The 22,449-nt window shown below is 44.5% G+C and overlaps 1 protein-coding gene across 1 annotated transcript in view; it reads left to right on the top strand.

Annotated features, from left to right (window-relative positions):
- The window catches only part of RPH3A (rabphilin 3A), a 293,276-nt gene that overhangs the window by 226,834 nt on the left and 43,993 nt on the right, over positions 1-22,449 (top strand). Inside the window, exon 4 of the mRNA XM_047760895.1 lies at positions 12,474-12,620. Within this exon, the coding sequence (XP_047616851.1) occupies positions 12,474-12,620 (147 nt within the window). The remainder of the gene's footprint in view (positions 1-12,473; positions 12,621-22,449) is intronic.

The following is a 22,449-nucleotide window of genomic DNA, read 5'->3' as shown; positions in this document are numbered from 1 at the left end:
GGTGTGCTGTAGCTGTTCCATGGTGGTTCATGAGAGCTGATGTTAAATTTTTAGGAATTTTGCAAGTCAGTTGTTAAACATGGCCATTGTTAAAAATTAAGTTGTGTAGTTTTACAATTAAATTATATTAAATACGAAGGTAGTGAATGCTCAACATTAATAATTTCTTAATGATTTTGCTATATTCTATTATTCTCTATGTTATTTGTGTCTATTATACCTGTATGGTAGAATACTATAGAAATACTATAGAAAACATTGCATGTTTCTTTGCATTTAGTGACATCATGTAGGTACTCAAAATCAGCCACAATGGGGCTTTTTCTCCAGATTCAACTGTTAAACATTTATCAGCCCACCACTGCCTGAAGACCTTGACAATCTAAGTCTATTATTTATTATTCCTGCAGATTTTCACTCATAGGATCTTGCTTCTTGAATGCTTGGTAATTTTTTTTTTCCTTTTTTTTTTAGGGCTGCACTTGTGGCATATGGAAGTTCCCAGGCTAGGGGTCAAATCAGAACTGCACCTGTGACCTACACCACAGCCACAGCAACACAGGATCCAAGCCGCATCTGTGACCTACACCGCAGCTCATGGCAATACCAGATCCTTTACCCACTGAGCAAGGCCAGGGATTGAACACACATCCTCATGGATACTAGTCAGCTTTTTTGCTGCTAAGCCACAATGGGAACTTTGGTAATTTTTTATCGTGAGCTCAATCTGTGAGAATCTTGGAGATCTACCATGGGAATATTTTCTTCAGAGAGTTTTGCATTTGCTTCTGCCAGCTCTCATGTGTGCTTCTCACCCAGGATGACCTGAGCTCCCTTAAATGGTCTTGGTTCAAGGTGAAGTTCTCAAGCTCCCCATCTTATTAGGAGTTCAGAGTCACCCTTTGGAACACAACACAGGTGTTTACATTGGCTTACTGATCACAGCTTTCTGTTCTGGATTCAGCTTGCTGGGTTTTCCTTTACATTTTTAAAAAATTGCCTTACCTGCTGCATAGTATAGGGAAATCTAATCAATGTTCTGTGATAATCTATATGGGAATGGATATGTATGTTATATGGCTGAATCACTTTGCTGTCCAGCAGAAATTAATAGAACATTATAAATAAACTATACTTCAATAAAATTAAATTTTAAAAATTGCCTTGTAAACATATAAGTAATATACCTCCAACAGTATACATTTAAAGTACAGTTTGATCATTTTTACTCATATGCATATGCTCATTCCCCTTTGCATTCTCTTCTTTCTGGCCCTCTCTCTCCACATCCATCCCTAGGTAATTACTTCTTTATCTAAGCATAAGTTAGTCTGTACTTTTTAGAATTTTATATAAATGGAATCATTCAGTGTATAATCCTTTTTGAGGGGAGATGTCTCTTTTCTTTCACATGGCATAATTATTTCATGATCCATCCATATTGTTTTGCATATCAATATTTTATTTCTTTTTATTGCTAAATCATATTTCATTGTGTGGCTATACTACAAATTTTTTATCCATTCATCTATTGATGGACATTTGGGTTGTTTCCAGTTTTGGGCTAGTACAAATAAAATTTGTATATATGCTTTCGTTTCTCTTGAGTAAATACCTGGGAGTAGAATGTCTCCCTGGTACAGTAGATGTATGTTTAACTTTTTAAGAAACTAACAAACTGTTTTCCAAATTGGTTGTACCACTTTAAATTTCCACTATAAGTGTCTGAATGTTCTATCTCTCTACCTTTTTACCAACACCTGATATGATTAGTCTTTTCTATTTTCACCACTGTACTGTATGCAAAGTGGTATTTGTTTTGTGATATTTATTTATTTTATTTATTTATTGGCCACACTTGCAGTAAGTGGAAATTTCCAGGCCAGGGATCAAACCTGAGTCACAGCAGTGACAATGCCAAATCCTTAACCACTAGGCCACCAGGGAACATCCTGCTTTGTGATTTTAATTTGCTTTTCCCTAGTGGCTAATGATGTTGACTGTCTTCTTATGTCATTTGCCATTCATACAACCTCTTCACTAAAGTGTCTGTTCAAATATTTTGTCCATTTAAAAATAAGGTCATTTATCTTCTTGTTATAAGTTTTACAAGTTTTTTTCTCTCATATGTTGTAGATAAAAGTCCTTTGTTGGAGATATATTTTGCACATATTTTATTCTGTCAGGGACTTGCATTTTTTCATAACAGAATTTTTTGAAGAGAAACCTTTTTTATTTTGACGAAGTCTATTTTGCTTATTTGTTTTGAAGTGGGGTGGGGTGTTGGAGAATTCCCTTACTTTCTAGCAATCCTAGAACTGCATTTTAAAAAGGCTTGTCCTCTGAGTTCCCACTGTGGTGCAATGGAATCAGTGGCATCTCTGGAGCACTGGGTCACAGGTTCAGGTTTGATCGCCAGCCCAGCATAGCAAGCTAAGGATCCTGCATTGCTGTAGCTGCATCATGGGTCACAACTATGGCTTGTATCTAATCCCTGGACTGTGAACTCCATTTGCCACAGGGTGGCAAAAAAAAAAAAAAAAAAAAAAGCTTGCCATCATTTATAGAACCCCTAATTATATACTAGCGAAAGGTCTTTCAGAATATTTAGTCCATTCATACTCTCTGTGGCAAAAGCCCCTGTTTACTACTCCTACCAAAAACCACCTCTAGTTCTATGAGTTTCACAATTTTGAAGGCATTATTGAACTCTGTTGGTTTCCTTTTTGAAAGGAAACTTCTGGTTTCTAAGCCCTTCCCATGACATCTTCTTGAAGCCAAACTTATTCGGCAGAGAATATTCTATCAGCCAAAAACTGAGTCTGTAAGATAAACAGTTGCCTGAAGGTAGATGGGATAAAATATTTATTTTATTTTAAAAATGTCAGTTAATTAAAATCCCATCCATCAGAGTTTACTTTAGTCAATAATGAAGCCAAACAATTTGCCTTACAATTAAATTAGAATTATTCAGAGTCTGGATGCAGTTTCATTAAAAGTGCTCCCGGGCTCCTATGAAACATATTGGCATTCTGAATGCATCCGGCTGGCTTGATTGCTACTGCATTTTCTTCAGATATTAAAATTATTTTCCAGTAAATGCTAATGGGTGAGTTATAGTCATTGCACATGCTATCTAGTCTGCTGCAGTGCTGATGTCCTAATGCAGACACTTCTAATGTCTTTCTCCAGTAAATTAAGAAATCTAGTCTTAATTAACTGCTGGCTAACCAGATACACTTACTGCTTTTGTGATTTTCAAATGCCTTCCTCTCTCAGCCTCCTTGAATCTAACAATGGTGTTTGGAGCACAATTGTGATTGTGTTTGAATGTATCTGCCTCTTGCATGGATAGGGCAGTGTTTTAGCTCTCTATGTTGCAAACACATGGAGAGAAATGCTGGTCTCTGATGGTTGATATTTCTCTATAGCTTTCAAGTCTGCAAGCCTGGGTGGAAACTGAGGCACAAAGAGAAGATATGACCTGCCTATGCTAACACATCTAGTAAATGGAGATGCTAGTCTCCTTTTTAGAAGGGAAGGACTTGCTTCCCCAAACAGACGCCCTGCAAGTTCTGCTATTGGATGATCCAGTTACTGTTCAGGGCTCATTGCCCCATCTCAACATACTCCTTATCTCCCAGTGTTTGAAACAACAGAAGCCAAGAGTGATAGTGGCCCTCTTATCATTAAGTGATACCTCTTTAGGACCAAAAACCATTGTGTAAATACATAAATAATCAGATGGGTTAATTAATAAGCTGAGTTCATCAATCATTTAAATCAAAGCCATGAATTATACAACCTTACATTGCAGCAGCCTTGTTTTAGATGAGCTGGAATAAAATAATGACTGGGGGAATAAATGGAAGTAGGTCATTGTAATTTAAACTGTGTGGTTGTTGCATCCAGACAGTGTTGGTATTGTTATGAGATTTTTTCCCCCTAATTTTATTCATTTTTTTTCTTTCTCTCCTTTCTTTGCCTTCCTCCAGTGATAAAGAACAGTGAGTATTTTATGCTACTTTTATTTTTCTGCAGACTGAATTTTATCTCTTTTCTCATAAAAGTGGCTTGCCCCTAAAGAGAGATGGCCCAAAAAGGAGCTAGCATGTTTTACATATCTTTAAAAAAAGATCCAAGTTGTTTTAAAAAAAATGCACACCCCTCTTGAGAAAAAAATTACAAAATTTCAAAAACTTCTTGATAAAAAATGAAAATACCCCTTAGGAGAACTTTCCATTTAATTCTTATTAGCAATGTGTGGGATTCAGCAAGTTTATTAACCATGCTGTGCCTCTGTTTCTGCAACATTTTGCCTGGGAACACCATTCTTAGATAAAGAAAATATAACTGCTACCACTAATCAGGATGATGATGAACAGAATAGAGCTCGTGGGACCTTATGTACTCTACCTATGGTCTTTGTCACCTCATGGGAGGTCAGCCTGATTTTCCAGTGAAATGCCTTGGACTCAGAGGTCCTATCTTTGCTCATAACTTTTGTTTTAAATTGGATTCATTTTCTAAATACGCGTGACGGATTGGATGCTGAGCCCAATATACGAATAGAGTGCAAAGCAGACGGGTCTTCAGTGGTGTCTACTCATTCAGAAGCTATGGAAATCATTTTTACCCTCCCCATGATGAGGAAGTTATCACAGAGCCATAATAAGAGTGCTTGAGTCTGGCCTCAGAACACCCAGGTCTGAATCCTGCCCTGGGACTCAATGTCAGTGTGGCCTTGGGGGATGTCCTTTACCTCCTTGAACCCTGGCCATCTCCTTTGTAACATGGATGTGAGAACCCTGCCCTTCCACCCTCACTTGGCGGGGATACAGTCGAATGAGATGCATGGGAAAGTTTCGTAAACTGTAAAGCACCAAACGTAGAGGAAGGTATGGACGTGCATTACCCTTGTATGATCAGAATCTTACCAGCAACAACAGAGAATGCAAAACACATATCCTGTATACACACACACACACACACACACCTTGTATATATGCATTGGTGTGTGCATATATACAGGATATGTGTTTTACATTCTCTGTTGTTGCTGGTAAGATTCTGATCATACAAGATCTTTTTATGAATATCATGAGTATTTCATTCAGACATCCTGGGGAGAGGCACTGAGATGTTATCTGATTATAAAGATGAACATCACAAGAGAGAAGTTCGTGACTTTAGAGAGTCCCAAGCCCTTAAGGCTTCCTGAATGCTGAAGGTTGAAAGGTAGGGTGTATGTCCATTGTCCTTCCCTCCCTCCTTCATCCTCTCCCTTCTCCCTGCCTCTCCTCCCTTTCTCCCTCTCTCCCTTCCTACCTTCCTTCCTTCCTTCCTTAACAAATACTTACCCACTGCTTACCACATGTCATGCACTGTGCTAAGACATGCATGACGTAGTAATTGTAACCTTACTACATGTAAATAAATACTACTTGTAGTAACTTGCTATAACCTTACTACATGTAAGTAAGTACCACTTGTAGTAAGGTTACAAGGTTAGCCAAAGTCTGAGTGCATGTCCAGAGGGGTTTACAAACAAATAAATAGCCAGTTATCAACAAATACACTTTACTGTGCAAGAACCTATAATAGCAGGATCACAGTGGCCCAAGGGAGTACAATAAGGGGCCCCTGGCCCAGACTTTGGGGTTATGATGGGAGGGTTTCCTGGAAGGAGTAATGTGTAAGCTGAGACCATGTAAATGAGGTTCAAGATAGAGAAAGGACAGAGGGGTTCCAGGTAAGGGAACAACATGTGCAAAGTCCAAATAGAAGAGAGAGCATGAAGTTTTAGAAAAACTGAATGGAATGTAGTCTGAATTAAAAATTAGCAGCAGCCTGAGATCCCCTTAGCTTTCTGAAGGGAGCTGGGGAAACACAGCATCCTTTTGACACCCCCTTTAGTCTGGTTGGGGTACATTTCATCCCAAAGGGCCTTATATCAGCATGGCTTATGTAAAATGTTTTGTGGTCTGGATGTCCCTCCTTCCACACCTCCCCTTCAGGATTCATTAAAATCTCATTCACTGAGCTGTAAAGAGACTTCCTGCTGACACTTGCTTCTGTTGGCATCCTGGGGGAAGGGAGGGGATAAGAAGAAGGAAAGAAAAAGGATTAATTTTCTGTACACCACCACTGTTTAATGCTTCAGAGCATTTGTGCCCTGCATTTTCATCATCCCACTCCTTTGGGGAGTTATAATATATTAATAGAGACATCTGGTGGGTATTTATTACGTGACTATTGTGTGCATGAAATGAAGAATCAAGGTGGGAGGCAGGAAGGAGGTGGAGTCTGCCCTTTGCAGTATTGTAGGGGGACACATCTGTGAGGGGCTTCTACCTGGAGTCAGGACTAACTTCCTTTTGTATCAGAGGCCACTGGTTCTGGTTCGGTGGGAACGTCCCTTCTGACCATCTCTAGATGCACCTAAGCAGGTGAAGATGAAGCACGTCTAGGATGCTGGTTTCTCAAGCCTCTGGCCATACTCTCTCCACACACCTTTCCTGCAATTCCTTTCCGTCTTCTGAGTGTTGGGCACCTGGAAGATGAGCAGGTCAACTGCAGTGATCTTCAGGTTTCTGTCAACAGCAAAATTCTTTCTTTGAATACTGTTTTATTAAGAAGCAAAATGCATAAGGCGGATAAAGCGTGGAGCTGGGTAAAGACCTTTAGTGGCTGAAAGCATTAAACATATCCCAGTATACTTAATGCCACTGTAAGTTAAAATAATACCAAACCATAAAGCAAATGTAGAGAGTTTAATAAACATCACTTTTTTGTTGTTGTTGCCACAGTGGATAGTATATCAATTATCTTTTGCTGTGTAACAAACCACTTAAAGCTCAGTGGCATAAAAAGAAACAATGATTTATTCTCAGGGATCTGGGCTTGGCTGGTGGTTCTGCTGATCTTGGCTGGTCTCCCTCTTGCATCAAAGGGTTGGCTGATCTAGAATGGCTATGGCTGGAATGCCTCAGCTTTGATCCACATGCCTCTCATCCTCCAACAGGCTGTACTGGCTTTTTGTTGTGGTGATGGCAGAGATGTAAAATAGTAAGCAGAAACATACAAGGCCCTTGTAGACATAGCCCCGGGAGGGCACGACATCTCTCTCCTGCATTTTACTGGCCGAAGTAAGCAATGAATCCAGGCAGAATTCAAGGGGTAGGGAAATAGACTCTCACCTTTTGATGAGAGCAATTTCAGTTTCACATGGCAAAGGGTGTAGGCACTTATAAGAGTGACATATGAAGGCCATCAGTGCAGTAAGCCACATTTCATGCTTTTATTAAATATCAAATATCAAAGTCTTGATTTTTTTTTCTATTTTTTTAAAACTGATACCCTTGCTTTGCTAGTCTTGGGGACCCAGGATTGCCATCTGGGCTGAGGTGAGGATGGAGGGTTTCCTACCCCCTCTGTTCCTCTACAGTGCACTTACTTGCAGCCCTTTGAGACTCCCCTCCCCCCATGGAACTACAGACAACAGTTTGAAAACTATGGCTTAGGGAGTTCCCCTTGTGGCTTAGCAGGTTAAGAACCCAACATGGTATCTATGAGGATGCAGGTTTGATCCCTGACCTCACTCAGTGGGTTAAGGATCTGGCATTACCACAAGCTGTGGCATAGGTTGCAAATGTGGCTTAGATCCTGCATTGCTGTGGCTGTGGTGTAGGTGCCTAGCCTGGGAACTTCTATATGCTACAGGTACAGCCCTAAAAAGAAAAAGAAAAAGAAAAGAAAACAAAAATAAACAAAACAAAAACAAAAACAAAACAAAACATGGCTTAGACAATTTGGGGGAATAGGAGGCAGGTGCCCTTCAATGATTCTCCAGGAAGTGTTGTTCTAGGTATGTGATTAAAAGCAGAGATGGACCAGCCCTCTTCGCCTGATCAGTCTCAATTGGTCTCACCTCATGCAGCCACTGAGGATCATTAGTAGCCTCTGAGGGTCCCAGCAGGAAACAGACATGAAATCATTCCCATCTCAGAGATATGGAAACACATTCAGAGTGGCACAGAGCCCTCATACATACTGCTAATAAGCCACAGATCTGGGATTTCAGTCTTAAACTCCACCAGGTCAAGGAGGGCTCAGGTTGGCATACAGTAGGCCATCAGGGCATTTACTAGATTGAATACAATGCTCTAAGTAATTTGTCCAAGGAAGCAACACTTTGGTCTCCACCTTTGATCTTTAACAAGATCCCAACACTGGTCTCCAGTCTTAAGGATGGGGAGCTGGAATCCTGTGCCCAGAAGCCCTTGGCAAGGGCACCCCATCCTGTAACAGGAGCATCTCAAGGCCCCCATGCTCACAGGTCTGGACAAGCCCATTCTTTCCCTTGAGAGCAAAGGCTTTGGTTTGAAAAACCATCTCATTTCTCTCTGTTTGCTTTCGGAATTAAAACATAAAAATCCACGGGAGGGTTGTGAGTCCCCACTGAGACCAATCGGTGACATTTTCAAACACAGGATGAGCTGTTTGTCAACAGCATGCTTTGGAGCAGAGGAAGGGGGCAGGGTCTAGAGAGATGCCGACAGCCTCCAGCAGGCCTTCTGTTCATCTGCAGATAGAGGCAATTATCTTGGGGGCTTCTTGGGGCCCCCCATTCCTGCTTATGTTTCTGGAGCTGTGCATTTTCCATGCATGCCGATCCCAGAGAGTTGTGTGCTGGGGTAACCAGCATTGGCTTCAGGTCAGACTCATGGCCAACTATACCCATGACCAGATTGTGAGCTATCGAAATGTATCCTTGAAAGGGTCTCCGCTGGGTGTGAGGCCTAGCATCTCACCTGTGCTCTGTCTCTGTCACTGAGCTGCTTTGTCAAGGCAGGAAATAAAGGGAAGGGTATCAGAAGAGAATAAGGAAAGAAAAGTAGGGTGACAGAAGAAAGAATAGGGGCAATTGAGACATGCGTTTCCATTGAAAACCAGAGGGACCTGGGGAGTTGGCTGGATGAGGTTATGACTAAAGCTCTTTGGAGAGGATGGGTGGTTTTCCATATGCTGCAGGAGTCCACTGTATCCTTCAAAATTAATGAGAAGAAAAATCAGGCTGAGAGATATTAGCATAAGGAAGAGCTTTCCAACGGAAAGGCATGGACCCCTTATGTGATAGTGAGGTGTTCATGATAGGGAGCTTTCAGGCAAGGCTGAAAGGACCCCCGGAGGGGGGCTGTGTCATATGGGCTTTCAGGTGACCCCCAACGTCCCTTCCTTCCTGACCTCCTCCCTTTGGGTGTGGGCAGGACCTGGGATGTGTTTTTAACCTAGAGAATACAGCAAACAGGATGGGACATCATCCTTGTGATTACATCATGTTATGTAAGACTCTGTCTCATTTGACCGGAGCTGGAGATTCACCTTGCATACTTGATGAAGGAAGTTGGAAAAGTCTGCTTGGTTAGGAATTGTAGGCTGCATCCAGGACAAGGAGGTGACCTTTTGCCAATAGCCAACAAAAAGCTAGGGTCCTAGGTCACATGGCTGCCATGAAATGAAATCTGCCAACAACTCAAATTTACCTGGAAGCTGATTCTTCCCCAGAAAGCTTCTAGATGAGAACATAACCCAGATGACATCTGATTGTAGCCTTGTGAGAAGCTGAGCAAAGGACCCAGCCAAGCTGCGCCTGGGTTCCTGTCATGGAAACTGTGAGATATAAATGAATGTTGTGTAAAGCCCCTAGGTTGGTACCAACTTGTTCTACAGCAATAGAAAAAGAACACACGCACACTGTAGATGGGGCTTTGTGCCACTTCATCTCCATCCTCCAGCTGGCCTGATTTTTCTTGTTATCTAATGCTGCAGAACAAATCACATCAAACTTAGTGGCTTAACAGAAACCTCTTATTACTTCCTGCAGTTTTTGTTGGTAGAGTGGCTTAGCTGGGTAGTTCTGGCACAGTTGTAGTCATATGTCAGCTGGGATTACAGTTATCTGAGGGCTTGAGAGGGGCTGGAGGATCACATAGCTGACAAGTTGGTGCTGGCTGTTGGCTGGGGGCCTCAGCTCCTTTCTGCATGGGCCTGTCCACAGGGATATTTGAGTGTCCTCATGACATGGCATCTGACTTCCCCTAGATATAATGACCCGAAATAGAGGCAGAAGTTGCCATGTCTTTTGTGACCTAGCCTTGGAAGTCACCCACTGTCACATCCATTGTATTTAGCTGCTCACACAGGACCAGCTGGGATTCAGTGTGGGAGGAGATGACAGGGAGGGTTGAAAACCAGGAGGTAGAGATCACTGGGGACCATCTTGTAGGCTGGCTACCATATTAATCTTCCTTCACCTCCTTAGGCACACTCCCTGCTCTCTCAACTCCAGACCTTTGCAAAGACCGTTCCACAGCCTGGCCAGTCTCTTCCTTTGCCTTCTGCTACATGATTCTATCTTATCTTCAAGATCCCAGTAGGAGCCAGCCATAGCTTTGGGGCATTTTTCACATGCTGTGGGCATAGCCAAAACATATATATATAAAAGAGGTAATGAGAGTTCTCTTGTGGTACCATAGTTTAAGGATCTGGCATTGTCACTGCAGCGGCTGAGATCGCTGCTGTGGCATAGGTTTGATCCCTGGCCCAGGGACGCCATGGATTTTGGGCAGAGAAGTTTGAGTATGTTTAGCATTTGCTCATCCCCAGAGGCCCCTAATCCAAGGCAAGATGTGTTTCCATCAGAAATTACCCAGACTACCCCCTCCTCTTTCTTGCAACAAAACTTGCCCCCAAGACATCTGCTTCCTATTGCTTTCAAACTCGTCTTTCTCTGCTCCTCTGAACAAACCAGCTAAGGTGGGAGGATGGAAGAGGAGGTGGAGGGTGGGAGGAAGAGGAGGTTTTTAATTTCCAACTTGGAGTGTCAAAAGGCAATTTCATGCCTGCTGATGTGATTAGAGCAGTGGAAGTAATAGAGGCTGGCATCTAATGGGGTGCTGGCTCCAGGGGATTCATAGTTAACTGATTTTTTTCCCTAGCAGGGACAAGAATTTCTAGTGGTGTTTAACCCTGCATTCCACTCGGGTGATGCACCTCAGTGCCTTGGGGTATAGACTCTGTTATTAGTGGAGGTAATAATAATTTGCCATGGATCCCAACATGAGCTCTCTCCCTGGCAGCTTCTGATCTACTGCACCATCACCAGGACTATGCAGATAGGGATTCAATTCTCTCTGTAGGTTAAGTGTGCAGGCTTCCAAGGTCTGAATACCACCTCTGCCACTTCCCAGCCATTGACCTTGGGCAAGTAGGCGAATTTCTCTATACCTGTGTCTCCCTGCCAGAAAATAGACAATAACCATCCCTGCCTTGTAGAAATGTTGTGAGAACTAAATGAGATAATATGGATGCCCAGTAGGGCTGTTGTGAGGATTAAATGAGGTAATGTGGGGAGTTTCCACTGTGGCACAAGTTGGGTGGTGTCTCTGAAGTGGCAGGACGCAGGTTCAATCCGTGGCCCAGCACAGCTGCAAAGGTTGCAACTGCAGCTCTGATCTGATCCCTGGTCCAGGAACTCCATATGCCTGTGGGGCAGCCAAAAAAGAATGAAAGAATGAATTAATGAATGAATAGATTAATTAATTAATTAATGTGGGCACCCAATAGGTGCTATGTCAGTATTTGCTTAAAAAAAAAAAAGTCGGGAAGAGCACAGGATGGAACTCAGCAGCTTTGGAGGCAGGAAACCTAGATCTTTATATGAAATAGAGAGATTTTTATAAAACTAGTTGGCAACTAGTTTAAACTTATTCTTTAGAATCTGTGGTCCACACCAGACATATTTGTGCCAGGCAAGGGCTGGGGTCCACCTAGGATCCAGGGCTTCCGACCACCCTCCCAGAAATATTTCTACTCCAATTATAGAAGTTTACTATTCTGGGTTCTTTTCCTGAGAATGCCATTATCCTCCAGGTTTCCATGACCTTCCGCAAATGCCACTTCCAGAGTGGCATTTAATAAAAATACACTAAAAAAAAAAAAAAGGTGGGGAAGTTCCCGCCATGGCCAAGCAGAAACAAATCTGACTAGGAACCATGAGTTTGCGGGTTTGATCCCTGACCTCGCTCAGTGGATTAAGGATCCGCATTGCCGTGAGCTGTGGTGTAGGTCACAGACGTAGCTCAGATCTAGCATTGCTGTGGCTGTGGTGTAGGCCTGTGGTTACAGCTCCGATTAGACCCCTAGCCTGGGAACCTCCATATACCACGGGTGCGGCCCTAAAAAGCAAAAAATAGCAATAATAATAATAAATTCATCAGAACCCAATGAAGGAGGTATGAGTGTCCCATTGTACAGATGAGCAAACTGAGGCTCTGAGAGATTGAATTCTTTTGCACCAAGTCTCCCTGCAGGGATTTGAACTGAGGTTTACCGACTCCAGGGACTAGAGCCTGACCTCTACTCTACATGGCCTCCTTTCCAGCCTCACACAGTCCCAAATTACCTTTCAGGCTCCAGACAGGATGGTCTGTCCACCCCAGTGGTCAGCCTGACAGACAGAGGAAGCAGGAAGAGCTGACAGATGAGGAGAAGGAAATCATCAACAGGGTGATTGCTCGTGCTGAGAAGATGGAAGAGATGGAGCAGGAGCGAATCGGGTAAGGCCTGCTGCTACTGATCCATTCTGAGAGCCATCAAGGGCCAGAAGGCCCTGCTACTCAGGGCAGGTGTGCTGGGGTAGGGCAGGGCTGCCTTCTAAGTCTGTGGTCTGTGATGGACCAAGCCACCCACTCAGGCAGAACTAGAGTCCTTGGTGCTTGAGATGGGAGAGCTGGAAGAGGAGAAAAGAGAGCAGAGCAGAGTGGGAAGGGAGCTGTCTGGGGAGGGGGCTTCTTGGCTGGGGTGCATTAAAGATGGAGAACGGGGGAATCTTCTGAGAGGGGAATGGGAAGTTGTCACTGGAAGCTGGAGGTGTGTGTGGGGGGGCACAGGTGTTTTACCAATTCCAGGTGCATAGAAATGTGTTCTAGAGACATTGGCCATGCAGATGCCAGACTGTACAGCTGAGATACTTTAGGGGATAAAGTGTACATCAAAGAGACAGTACATAGGAGTTCCTGCTGTGGTATAGTGGGTGTAGAGGATCTGGCATTGCCGCAGTTGTGGCATGAGAGCTAGGTAGTACATAAAGAGAGAGCACATCTGAGATGAAGTCTATGAGAGAATCGAAAAGTCCATCCAGAAGGAGAGCAAGCGTCAGAGTGAGGTAGCAGAGGTTAAGCTGGTGGGTCTAGACCCCAGGAGCCCTGGGTTTCCTCCCAGCTCCCCAGTTGCCGGCTGTGGATCCTGGGCATGCTGCTTCATCCCTCTGAGCCTCAGTTTGCTCACTCATAGAATAGGGGAAATGGGAGGAATTGTCCCACAAGATTGTCATACGGAGCAAGTGAAATGATGCATGTATGGTTCCTGGGCCAAGCCTGGTCATACTTTGTGTTTAATGAATGGTAGGAGGAAGGGAAAAGTGGGGCTTGGAGGGCAGCAGTAACAAAAACATGTATGGGAGAGAAGCATGGGAGGTAAGGAAGATGTGTGGTGTGTGTGTCAGAAGTGATGCCCTCACTGAGCCAGGGCAGTGATAGAGAGGGGGAGGAGTGGTGAGTGGGCTTGGGAAGGGCTGAGTGGGCAAGATGTGGAGGTTCACCAGAGTCAGGGAAAGGGAGAGGGGAGGAGGGCCTGGGAAGAGAGTGAGTATGTGGGGGGCTCTTGGAGTTCCCGTCATGGCTCAGTGGGTTAAGAATCTGGCACAACTGTGGCTGTGGCACAAGCCGGCAGCTGTGGCTCTCATTCAACCCCAAGCCTGGGAACTTCCATAAGCTGCAGGTGCAGTCCTAAAAAGAAAAAAAAAATAATAATTTTTTTAAAAAGTATGGGGGAGCTCTTGGCAAGTGATGCAGGGGGGCCAGTGAGTGGTCCTCTCAGCCTGAACCTCAAATGGGAAGTAAGAGGGATTGCTAAGATGCCGCCTCCTCCTCCTGCCTCTTCCCCAGACCCCTCTGCCAGGGAGCAGCCTTTGCCAACTGCATATAACTGATTTGGACACTGAGGTGCCCTTTCACCTCCCCGCCCTCCCACTCAGTGGAGGGTGAACAAGGTTTTTGGATGGAAAATGATGTTATGAACACACAGGAAGTAATGCCTTTGATTTGAGCCTCTGCAGGTAATCTTATTTAGGGTGGGCTGGGGAGATCAGAGGTGCCGTTGATAAATGACAACCTAGCACAGGCTGAGTCAGCTTTGCGTTGACCTCCATCAGCTTCCTCATTAGGTTGCTAAAGGGGTAAGGTCTTGAGGGGTCGCTTATAGGGTTGAGTTTTTGTTTGGCTTTTTAACAGATGCGTCAGGAGAGGGTTGGCCGGGCTGGAAGTCTGAGAGCGCGCGCGCGTGTGTGTGTGTGTGTGTGTGTGTGTGTGTGTGTATTCACTTCAACCAACAATGGGTCTCAGCCTTCCAGGAAGGAAGGATATGGATATTAAATTCTTGCTTGGAAGCAAGACCTCCTTTCAACCTTTTCCTGCCTAGTGCTTTCTACCAGCTAACACATTTTATATTTTATTTTGAGTTTGATTATTGTGTAATCAAATCAAATCAATCAATCTCTCCTCATTAGATGATAAGATCCCTGAGTGTAGAGATTTTTGACTGTTTTGTTCACTATGGAATCCCCGAACCTAGTATATAGTAGTTGTGCAGTAAAATATTTGTTGAGTGAGTGATTAAACATAGTAGACAATGCTTCCCCTCAATTTCTTTCTGCGTCTCCTGCAGCCATGAGGCTGGAGAGCTTAGAATTTTGTAATCCAGGGTCCAAATTCCCAGGGGAGGCACTATGCTTGGCTGGTTTATATTTATATCAGATTCTATCCCTTGTCTAGTCATCTGTAGCCAAGGGGTGCTGGCTACATTGTGCCATCGTGGCCACTGGGCTGCCTTTGGAGGTAAAGTTAAGGGGACCTCTGTGGACTGAGCACTCTAGATTGAACATTCTAGAACAGGGAGCATGGGTTCCCTGCTTTGTCCCCCATGTCTTGCCATATTGCCTGACCTGGTGACCTGGTGGAAGAGCACAGTTGTTAATCTCTGGGGCCCCAGAGTCAGAGAGACTAGGTTCAAATTCCAGCTCTGCCACATACTCCCTGTGTGACCTTAAGTAAGCCCCTTTACCTCCCTGTGCCTCAGTTTCCTCATCTGCAAAATGGGGGTAACATTAGCACACACTTCCCAGGGAGTGTTTCATTTGTTCGCGAAGGATTGTCTTGGTGCTTGGTGCTGACTGAACACTCCACTAATGGTGGTGATTATTTAATGATGAATTTGCTGAGGAAGCTTTTTGTTTTTCTTACACCACCTGAGGCTTTTGTTCTAAAATTATGCCTGAGATTCCTGTTTGGCAAGCCCCTGGCTTCCCCTGGAAATTAAGGAGCCTTCCAGGGAAGCTGGGACCAAGCACATGGTGACAGAGTGTCTCTTTGCTGAGCAGAATGTCTCTTTGCTGAGACAGTATTTTCTACCAGAGTAGGGAGGTCAGTCCTAGAGGATTCTGGCTGTCGCTGTTTCCCTGGGCCCTTCCAGCCACCAGCCCTCGCTGGTAGCGTTGCCAGGGGCAAACCCCATGCTGTTTGTGTCTTATGAGCTCCAACCTGCCCCCATTCCTGTTCTGCCCACGCTTCCCTAGGAGAGGATCAGAGTGGAGGCAGATGAAAGGAAGATGACAGATCAGACATGGAATGAGGCAGAAAATGGGGTGCCATCAGAGCTCCCACTCCAGAACCTCAGTTAATGAGTCTTGGGGGCTTCATTCCCCACCCATCCAGTGAGGCAGGTCAGTGGGAGTCTCAGGATCCTGCCTGACCCAGCTCTACAGTATTTGAGGGTATTGGGTGGGAGACCTAGTACCATGTTGTCGGCTGCACCTCTCAGCAAATGAGCTCCTTATAATGGTTAAAACTGCAGATGTTATCTGTGTCTCCTTCTGGGTCCAGACATAAGCTCTATGAGGCTAACTTTTCTGTTACCTGAGGAGAAGTCATCTAAGAGACATGTGAAGTCATTGTTTACATAATAAATTATCAACTGTAATGGGTACCATTTATTGATGGAGTGCTTACTAATGGCCTTACACTAAACCTAAAGACTACATTTGGGCTTAACTCATTAACTGCTCCTCTCAGCCCTATCAAGTAGATGCTATTATTATCCCCATTTTGTAGATGAGGAAACTGAGGCTTAGAGAGGTTAGGGCATTTGTCCCAGGTCACACAGAGCTAAGATACATGTCTCTATGTGGCTGACTCTCAGAAGTATGCTCTTAACTACTTGATATCTTTCCTGAAGGGCTGGCCTCAAATTCTTAGACTCTGCAGAACATGAAAATTGTTAAAGCTCAGATTTGGAAGGAACATTTGGGGAGCTAGAATCTAGGATCCCCTCTGTGCTGGCCCAGTGATTCTTTCCAGATCTTACTAAACTGTTTGTATCTCCAAAGTGGCCAGAAATGGTCTCCATGGTCCTATGGTCCTAGAGAGTTCCAGGGTAGAATCACCCTCAGGCCTCCCTGGAGGTTCTATCTTCCTGGGCCAATTTTGTTAGAATTAACTGCCCAGGGAGCCCCCAAGGGATGCAGCAGACCAGAGGTGGTTCTCCCCTTGGAGCCTCTTTGCTTCTGCCCAAGGGGGTATCTAAACCTTCGCTCACTACTCAGCTCTGCTCTCTTCAGCATCCCCAGAGGGAAAGATGATGGCCGGAAGGGAAACTCCTTAAAGAGCCTCATTTTGCCCCACATTCCTTATTTGAGGCTAAGTGGGATGTTTTGTATCCCCTGACTGCTGTAGACTTTCTATACTAGTTAGGACGCTTGGCTTACAAGAAAGGAAATTAGTTCCAGCGAGGTTGTTTCAATTGTCTATCACTGCATAACAAGTCACTCGAAACTTACTGACCTCAAGCATCAACAATAGGCTATTATTCATGATTCTGTGGGTTAAGAATTTAGACAGGGCTCTGCTAGGTCCATTTTCTGTTCCATATGACCTGGGCTGGGGTCACTCACTCAAGCCATGTTCAACTGATGGCTTGGTTGGTCTAGAAGGGCCAGGAAATCTCCAGTCCTATGTCTTTGCCTCAGTGCCCTAAGCATGGCTCCTCTCTGTCCATGGAATTTTTCCTTATTCAGTAGTCTTGCCTGAGCTCCTTTAGGTGGCAGCTGGCTCCCAAGAGAGCAAAGATGGAAGTCACCAGGATTCTTAACACCTAGGGTATCACTCCACTGCATTCTATTAGAGAGGGTAAATAGATCCCATCTCCTCCTCCTCAAGGAATGACTTCTGCATCCAGGAAAGGAAGATGTTAATGACGACCATCTTTGGAGACTCTACTCATTAGGCAACACAGGGGCTTTAAACATAAGGATTCAGAGATATCTCAAGGGATCCAAGGTCAGGAACACAGCCTAACCTCGTGAAAGCTCTGCTTCTCATCCTGCATCTTAGAAAATATAATCTCATATTGTGCCTCTCCAGTTGTTATAGCTCTTCTTAGTCCTAGTTCCAAAGTCCCAGGGAAGGAACTCTGAACCAGGTCACTCTGAGTGCCCACCCCACATCCTATCAGCCGTGGCTAGAGGTGCCATGCTCTGCAAGCAAGGCTGCTGAGTGCTTCTCCAGAAAGCAAAGGGCCTTTGTGATTTGAACAGACACCACTGGGGTGTCCATAGGACTTTTAAAAACATATTAAGTCTGGAGTTCCCATCATGGCCCAGTGGTTAACAAACTCGACTAGTATCCATGAGGATGCAGGTCAATCCCTGGCCCTGCCCAGTGGTTTAAGTATCCAGCATTGCTGTGAGCTTCAGTGTAGGTTGCAGACATGGCTTGAATCTCTTACTGCTGTGGCTGTGGTGTAGGCTGGCAGCTACAGCTCTGATTGGACCCCTAGCCTGGGAACCTCCATATACTGCTTGTGAGATTCTAAAAAGACACACATGCGCATGCACGCACATACACACACACACACACACACGTTAAGTCTGGAATTAAACATTTGCCTGGGGAAATTTGTGTGTGCAGGTTTTGTTTTGTTCCCCCCCCCCCCCTTCCCCAGTGGTAGGTTCCTCTCTCTGTCTTTGTCATATTTCTTTCTATCCAGAGCCTCTCACAGGCATTTGTTCATATATTCTGCCTGCAAAGGGACAGGAAGCAGGGTGGCTTCCATTTGAGGTCAACGTCCCTCAACAGATGGGCCCCAAAAAGTAATTAGGACTTGTCATTAACCTTGGTGTCCAGACACCATGATGGAGAAGGAAGTCAGAGAGACACAAGGAGACCTATTGTTGACACAATCTGTTGGATTCTTATCACCTCCCCGCCTCAGTTCCACCATCTCCTGTAGTTTTTGGCACAGAATTTTTCCAAAATGTGGACAGAGGGAGAAGTGAGTAGTAATGCCTGGAATTTGCTACATCTAGTTAGGTAGGTATCTTTCCTACGGTATAACAAGCTGACAATAAACCTCATCACATTCTCTTCTTTCTAAAGGAAGATCCACCCACCCACCCGCCACTTTTTTCTTTTTTTGACTTGGAGTCTTAGACATTTTGTGGGTAGGACTCAGGAGTTCCGGGGCAGCCTGATATCATAGACACAGCTATCCAGGTGTTTATATGCATTTTTAAGAAGAAATTTGTGTAGATTTCCAGGTTAGCGGGTACTCTAAACCCCCTCCACAATGTTTAGAAGCACTAAGTAGTACCTCAGTTTCCTCAGAGATCAGATCAGTGCTGTCTAATGTCCATCCAGCCTTAATAATTTATGGAATCTGCACAAGATGAAAATGGAAGTCTTCTTAATTTCTTAAGCAGCCCAGTGCCTGGCATAAAAGAGAGAGTAAATGAAAATAGATTGAATGCTAAACCCAGCTGAATAAGCCTCTCATTGAATGATTTTAACCTCACAGCTTCCCAGACGACATCTGTAAAATGGGGAGTTGAACTAGGTGGTCTCCAAGTCTCTGTAGCTCAGGGTTTCTGAACTGTTTACATTTGTTTGGGAAAAGTGACTCTGGCTCAGATCATCAGTGTCAGAAAGTAAAACACATGAACATGGAGAGATCTCAACAAGGCTCTTTACCTGTGCAGAAGGGCACAAGTGCTCACACGAGATGAAGGAAGACCCCCTCCCCTCCTCCGCATTTATCCCTAACACAGGCAGTACATCTGTCCCCTTCCCATTGGTCAGGTCAGGGCACACATTCTTCTAGATTGGCTAATTTGAAACATTGTTACTGGGAGAAGAGGGAAAAAATGGGGTGGAGGAGGGTTTCTCAGACAAAGCAGAAACAAAGTGGAGTAAATGAGGCTTCCTGTGATAGAAAAGACATATGTTAATTCTCACACATTTGGGAACAGGTAATTCTTTGTGGTGGGTGACAGCACGCTGCTCACTGTAGGAATTTTAGTAGTATCTCTGGATCCCACCAAATTGATGACAGTTGTAACACCCCCCCACCAAGATGTGACAACCCAAAATGTCTCCAGACATTGCCACATGCCCAATGAGGGGCAAAAAATCCCTCCATGTTGAGAAATACTGCTATAGGCTTTTTGATGAGTGGCTCAAAAAAGGAAGAAGAAACAAATGGGAATTTCTCTGCAACTATACTCAACTTCTAGGAAAGTAATAATAGCCCACCCTTACAAAGCACCAGGTATTGGTATTGTACTCAAAGCTTTATGTGGATTCATTTATGTAACCCTCATGACAACCCTATGCCTTAAGCCATATTATTATCATTCCCATTTTACAGATGAGGGAACTGAGGCATAGCGAGGTTAAGCAACTTGTCCATGGTCACACAGTTAATAAGCGATAGAGCTGGGCTTACAAACTCAGGCTGGCTTGCTCCAGGATTAGAGGCCTATTCTGCTATTCTATAAAGAGATACACATTTATAGCCAAACATTGTGTTAGGAATTTTCAAATATGTTATTTTTCTTTAATCCCTATCATGCCCGCACGGAGAGACAGACTACTGTCTTTACTTCACAGATAAGATATCTGAAGTTTAGGGAGGTTAAGATAACCTTCCCAGGGGCACACAGCCTTTATGAGACCAAACCAGACCTTGAACTCGAACCTGTCTTTCCACATTATCCTATTGCCTTTTGGTGGTGCCGGTAGGGAAGGCAATTGACAAATGACCTCAGGGTTTCTGGGAAGTCAGTGTCTTACAGGGTGTCTCACATATTCACTCAGGTTAACTGGTTTTGCCTCCTACCCTTCTTCCTACAATGGGAGTCCATCCCCCTCCCCCCGATGACCCTTGTCTCCTGTGGGCCTCAGCACCACATCCTCTCACCTCTGCTTTCCACAACAGAAAAGGGAAGGTGGAGAGGTTAGAAAGAGTCCCAACTATAAGCACTGAAATAAAACAAAGGCTTCATTCTTCTAAAGCATGTACAACATCTGCGTAGCTAGACCTATCCTCCAATCCCATCCTGTCACTCACAGTCCATGTGCCCTTGGGTCAGTGACTTCCTCTCTGGTTGCCCTGGCTTCCCTAGCTGTGAAATGGGAGTGAATAATAGAACTGACCTCACTGGTCGTGTGGCTTAAGGAAAACAATGCACGTGGAGCATCTAGCACAGCACCTGGTAACTGCTGCTATTACTGGGGTTAAAGGACCCAACTCCTTGCCTGACTGACTACATTAGCCCTGCTGAGCCCTCTAGTGGCTTTTCTCTCTTGGCTCCAACTCTGACCCAGGGTGACCTCCTTCCCCAAAGTGCCGAGGCCCAGGCAGGAATCCCACTCACCAATCTATCAAGGAGAGAGATTGGGATCTACAGCTCCCCAGGTAGAGACAGTAATAGACAACAGTGGGAATTAACCCAGCCGCATGGGTTCATGACAGAACAGCTTAGTCATTGAAGGACAGGTTCCTGAGAGACCCTGGCATTGGAGTCTTAGACCAGCCTCCCTCAGAGCAGCCATGTCCCTGTTCATAGCAGATGGCCTAATCTAGAGTTCAGAAAATATCAAGTTTAATAAACTTAATGGTAATATCCGCCCCCCTGCCCCCCACAACAACATTGCGATGATGGTGTCAGGAGAAGCAACATGATTCTTAAATTAATGAGGTGTGTGTGTGTCTGTGTGTGACAGAGAGAGACACAGGGACAGAGAGAGACAGAGAGACAATGTGATATCCACCCTCCCACTTTGCTGCATTTTCCAAGATGTTGTGCAAACATGGTCAATCACTGCTGTAAAGGCAGTTGCTCTGGCTCCCAACCAACAGCAATGGAACCCCAGCTTTTTGTCATTCCCCTCACCGATTAAGGAACCACATGTCAGCCCATCACACCTTCACAGGTAGGGTGTCCTCAGCTCTGCTTATGCCATGTTAAGCCCACTTCCTGGAGCCATCATCCATCCATTAACCTTCCCGTCAACATTCATCCAAACATTGTAGCAATACTGGTTTGAAAGTTAAGAGCAGTTGCCTGAATGTTTCCAGACACAGTTTGGACTTTTTCAAGGGAGCCTGAATTTAAGAAATAAGCACCGTCAGATCTGCAGTTGGCTTACATCCTTGTCTCCAGAAGGCAGCCAACTGGGGCTGGGCTCCCTGCAAGAGCAGAGTGTGTACAGCCATGCGTGTGAAGTCGTGTGCTCTATGTGGGTGCTGATCACGCATGGGTTTATATGTTGGTATGTGTGCCCTATGTTGTTGGTGTGTGTATATTTGTGTGTGTATTTAGAGATGTGCATACAAGTCCAATCGGTTTTCAGTCACGGCAGTCCCTTTAAAAGCTTTAGAAAGACAGATTTCATGGGAAGATTTCAGCACCCTGGTTACATAGGGGGAAAATGTGAGTATAGGGAGCTGTAAAAGCCACAGATCTCCAGAAGAAATAATTAGCAGCAACCATGAACCATGACTGAGTAGTTACCATGTTCCAGGCATTTTACAAACACTCTAGCTTTATCTTTGTAGCAATCTTAGGAGGCAAGGACTTTGTTTTCCCTAATTTACAAATGAAAAACAGAAGCTCAGAAAGGTTGAGTAACTTTCTTGAGGTCACAGAGCTAGAAAGTAACAAAGTATACACATGGATCCAGGCAAGGTTGCTCCAGAATGGACACCCCAACACCTGCATCGCAAGTGTCCCATATTTCTAAATTCCAAAAGGGGGTGTCATGCAGGTGTGTGGGTGTGTAGAGAGAGTCTATGTTTCCCTGAGGTTGAGCACCTAAAGAAGGAGATGGGAACCTCACAGAGTCCAAAGCCTGATTTGTCTGACATCCACAACCAGCCAGGAGGAACTGCCCAATCCTTGCTCCGGAGAGGAGGACTTGAATCCAATTCAAACCTAAGTCAGGTGGAAATAGAACTTGGGTGGCAGATGGGGCAGGAATATGGGTGTTGGAGGTA

Source organism: Phacochoerus africanus, chromosome 15, assembly GCF_016906955.1.
Source record: "Phacochoerus africanus isolate WHEZ1 chromosome 15, ROS_Pafr_v1, whole genome shotgun sequence".
NCBI lineage: Eukaryota > Metazoa > Chordata > Mammalia > Artiodactyla > Suidae > Phacochoerus > Phacochoerus africanus.
The sequence above is the reverse complement of the archived record's forward strand: the minus strand, read 5'-3'. Positions and strand labels throughout refer to the sequence as shown.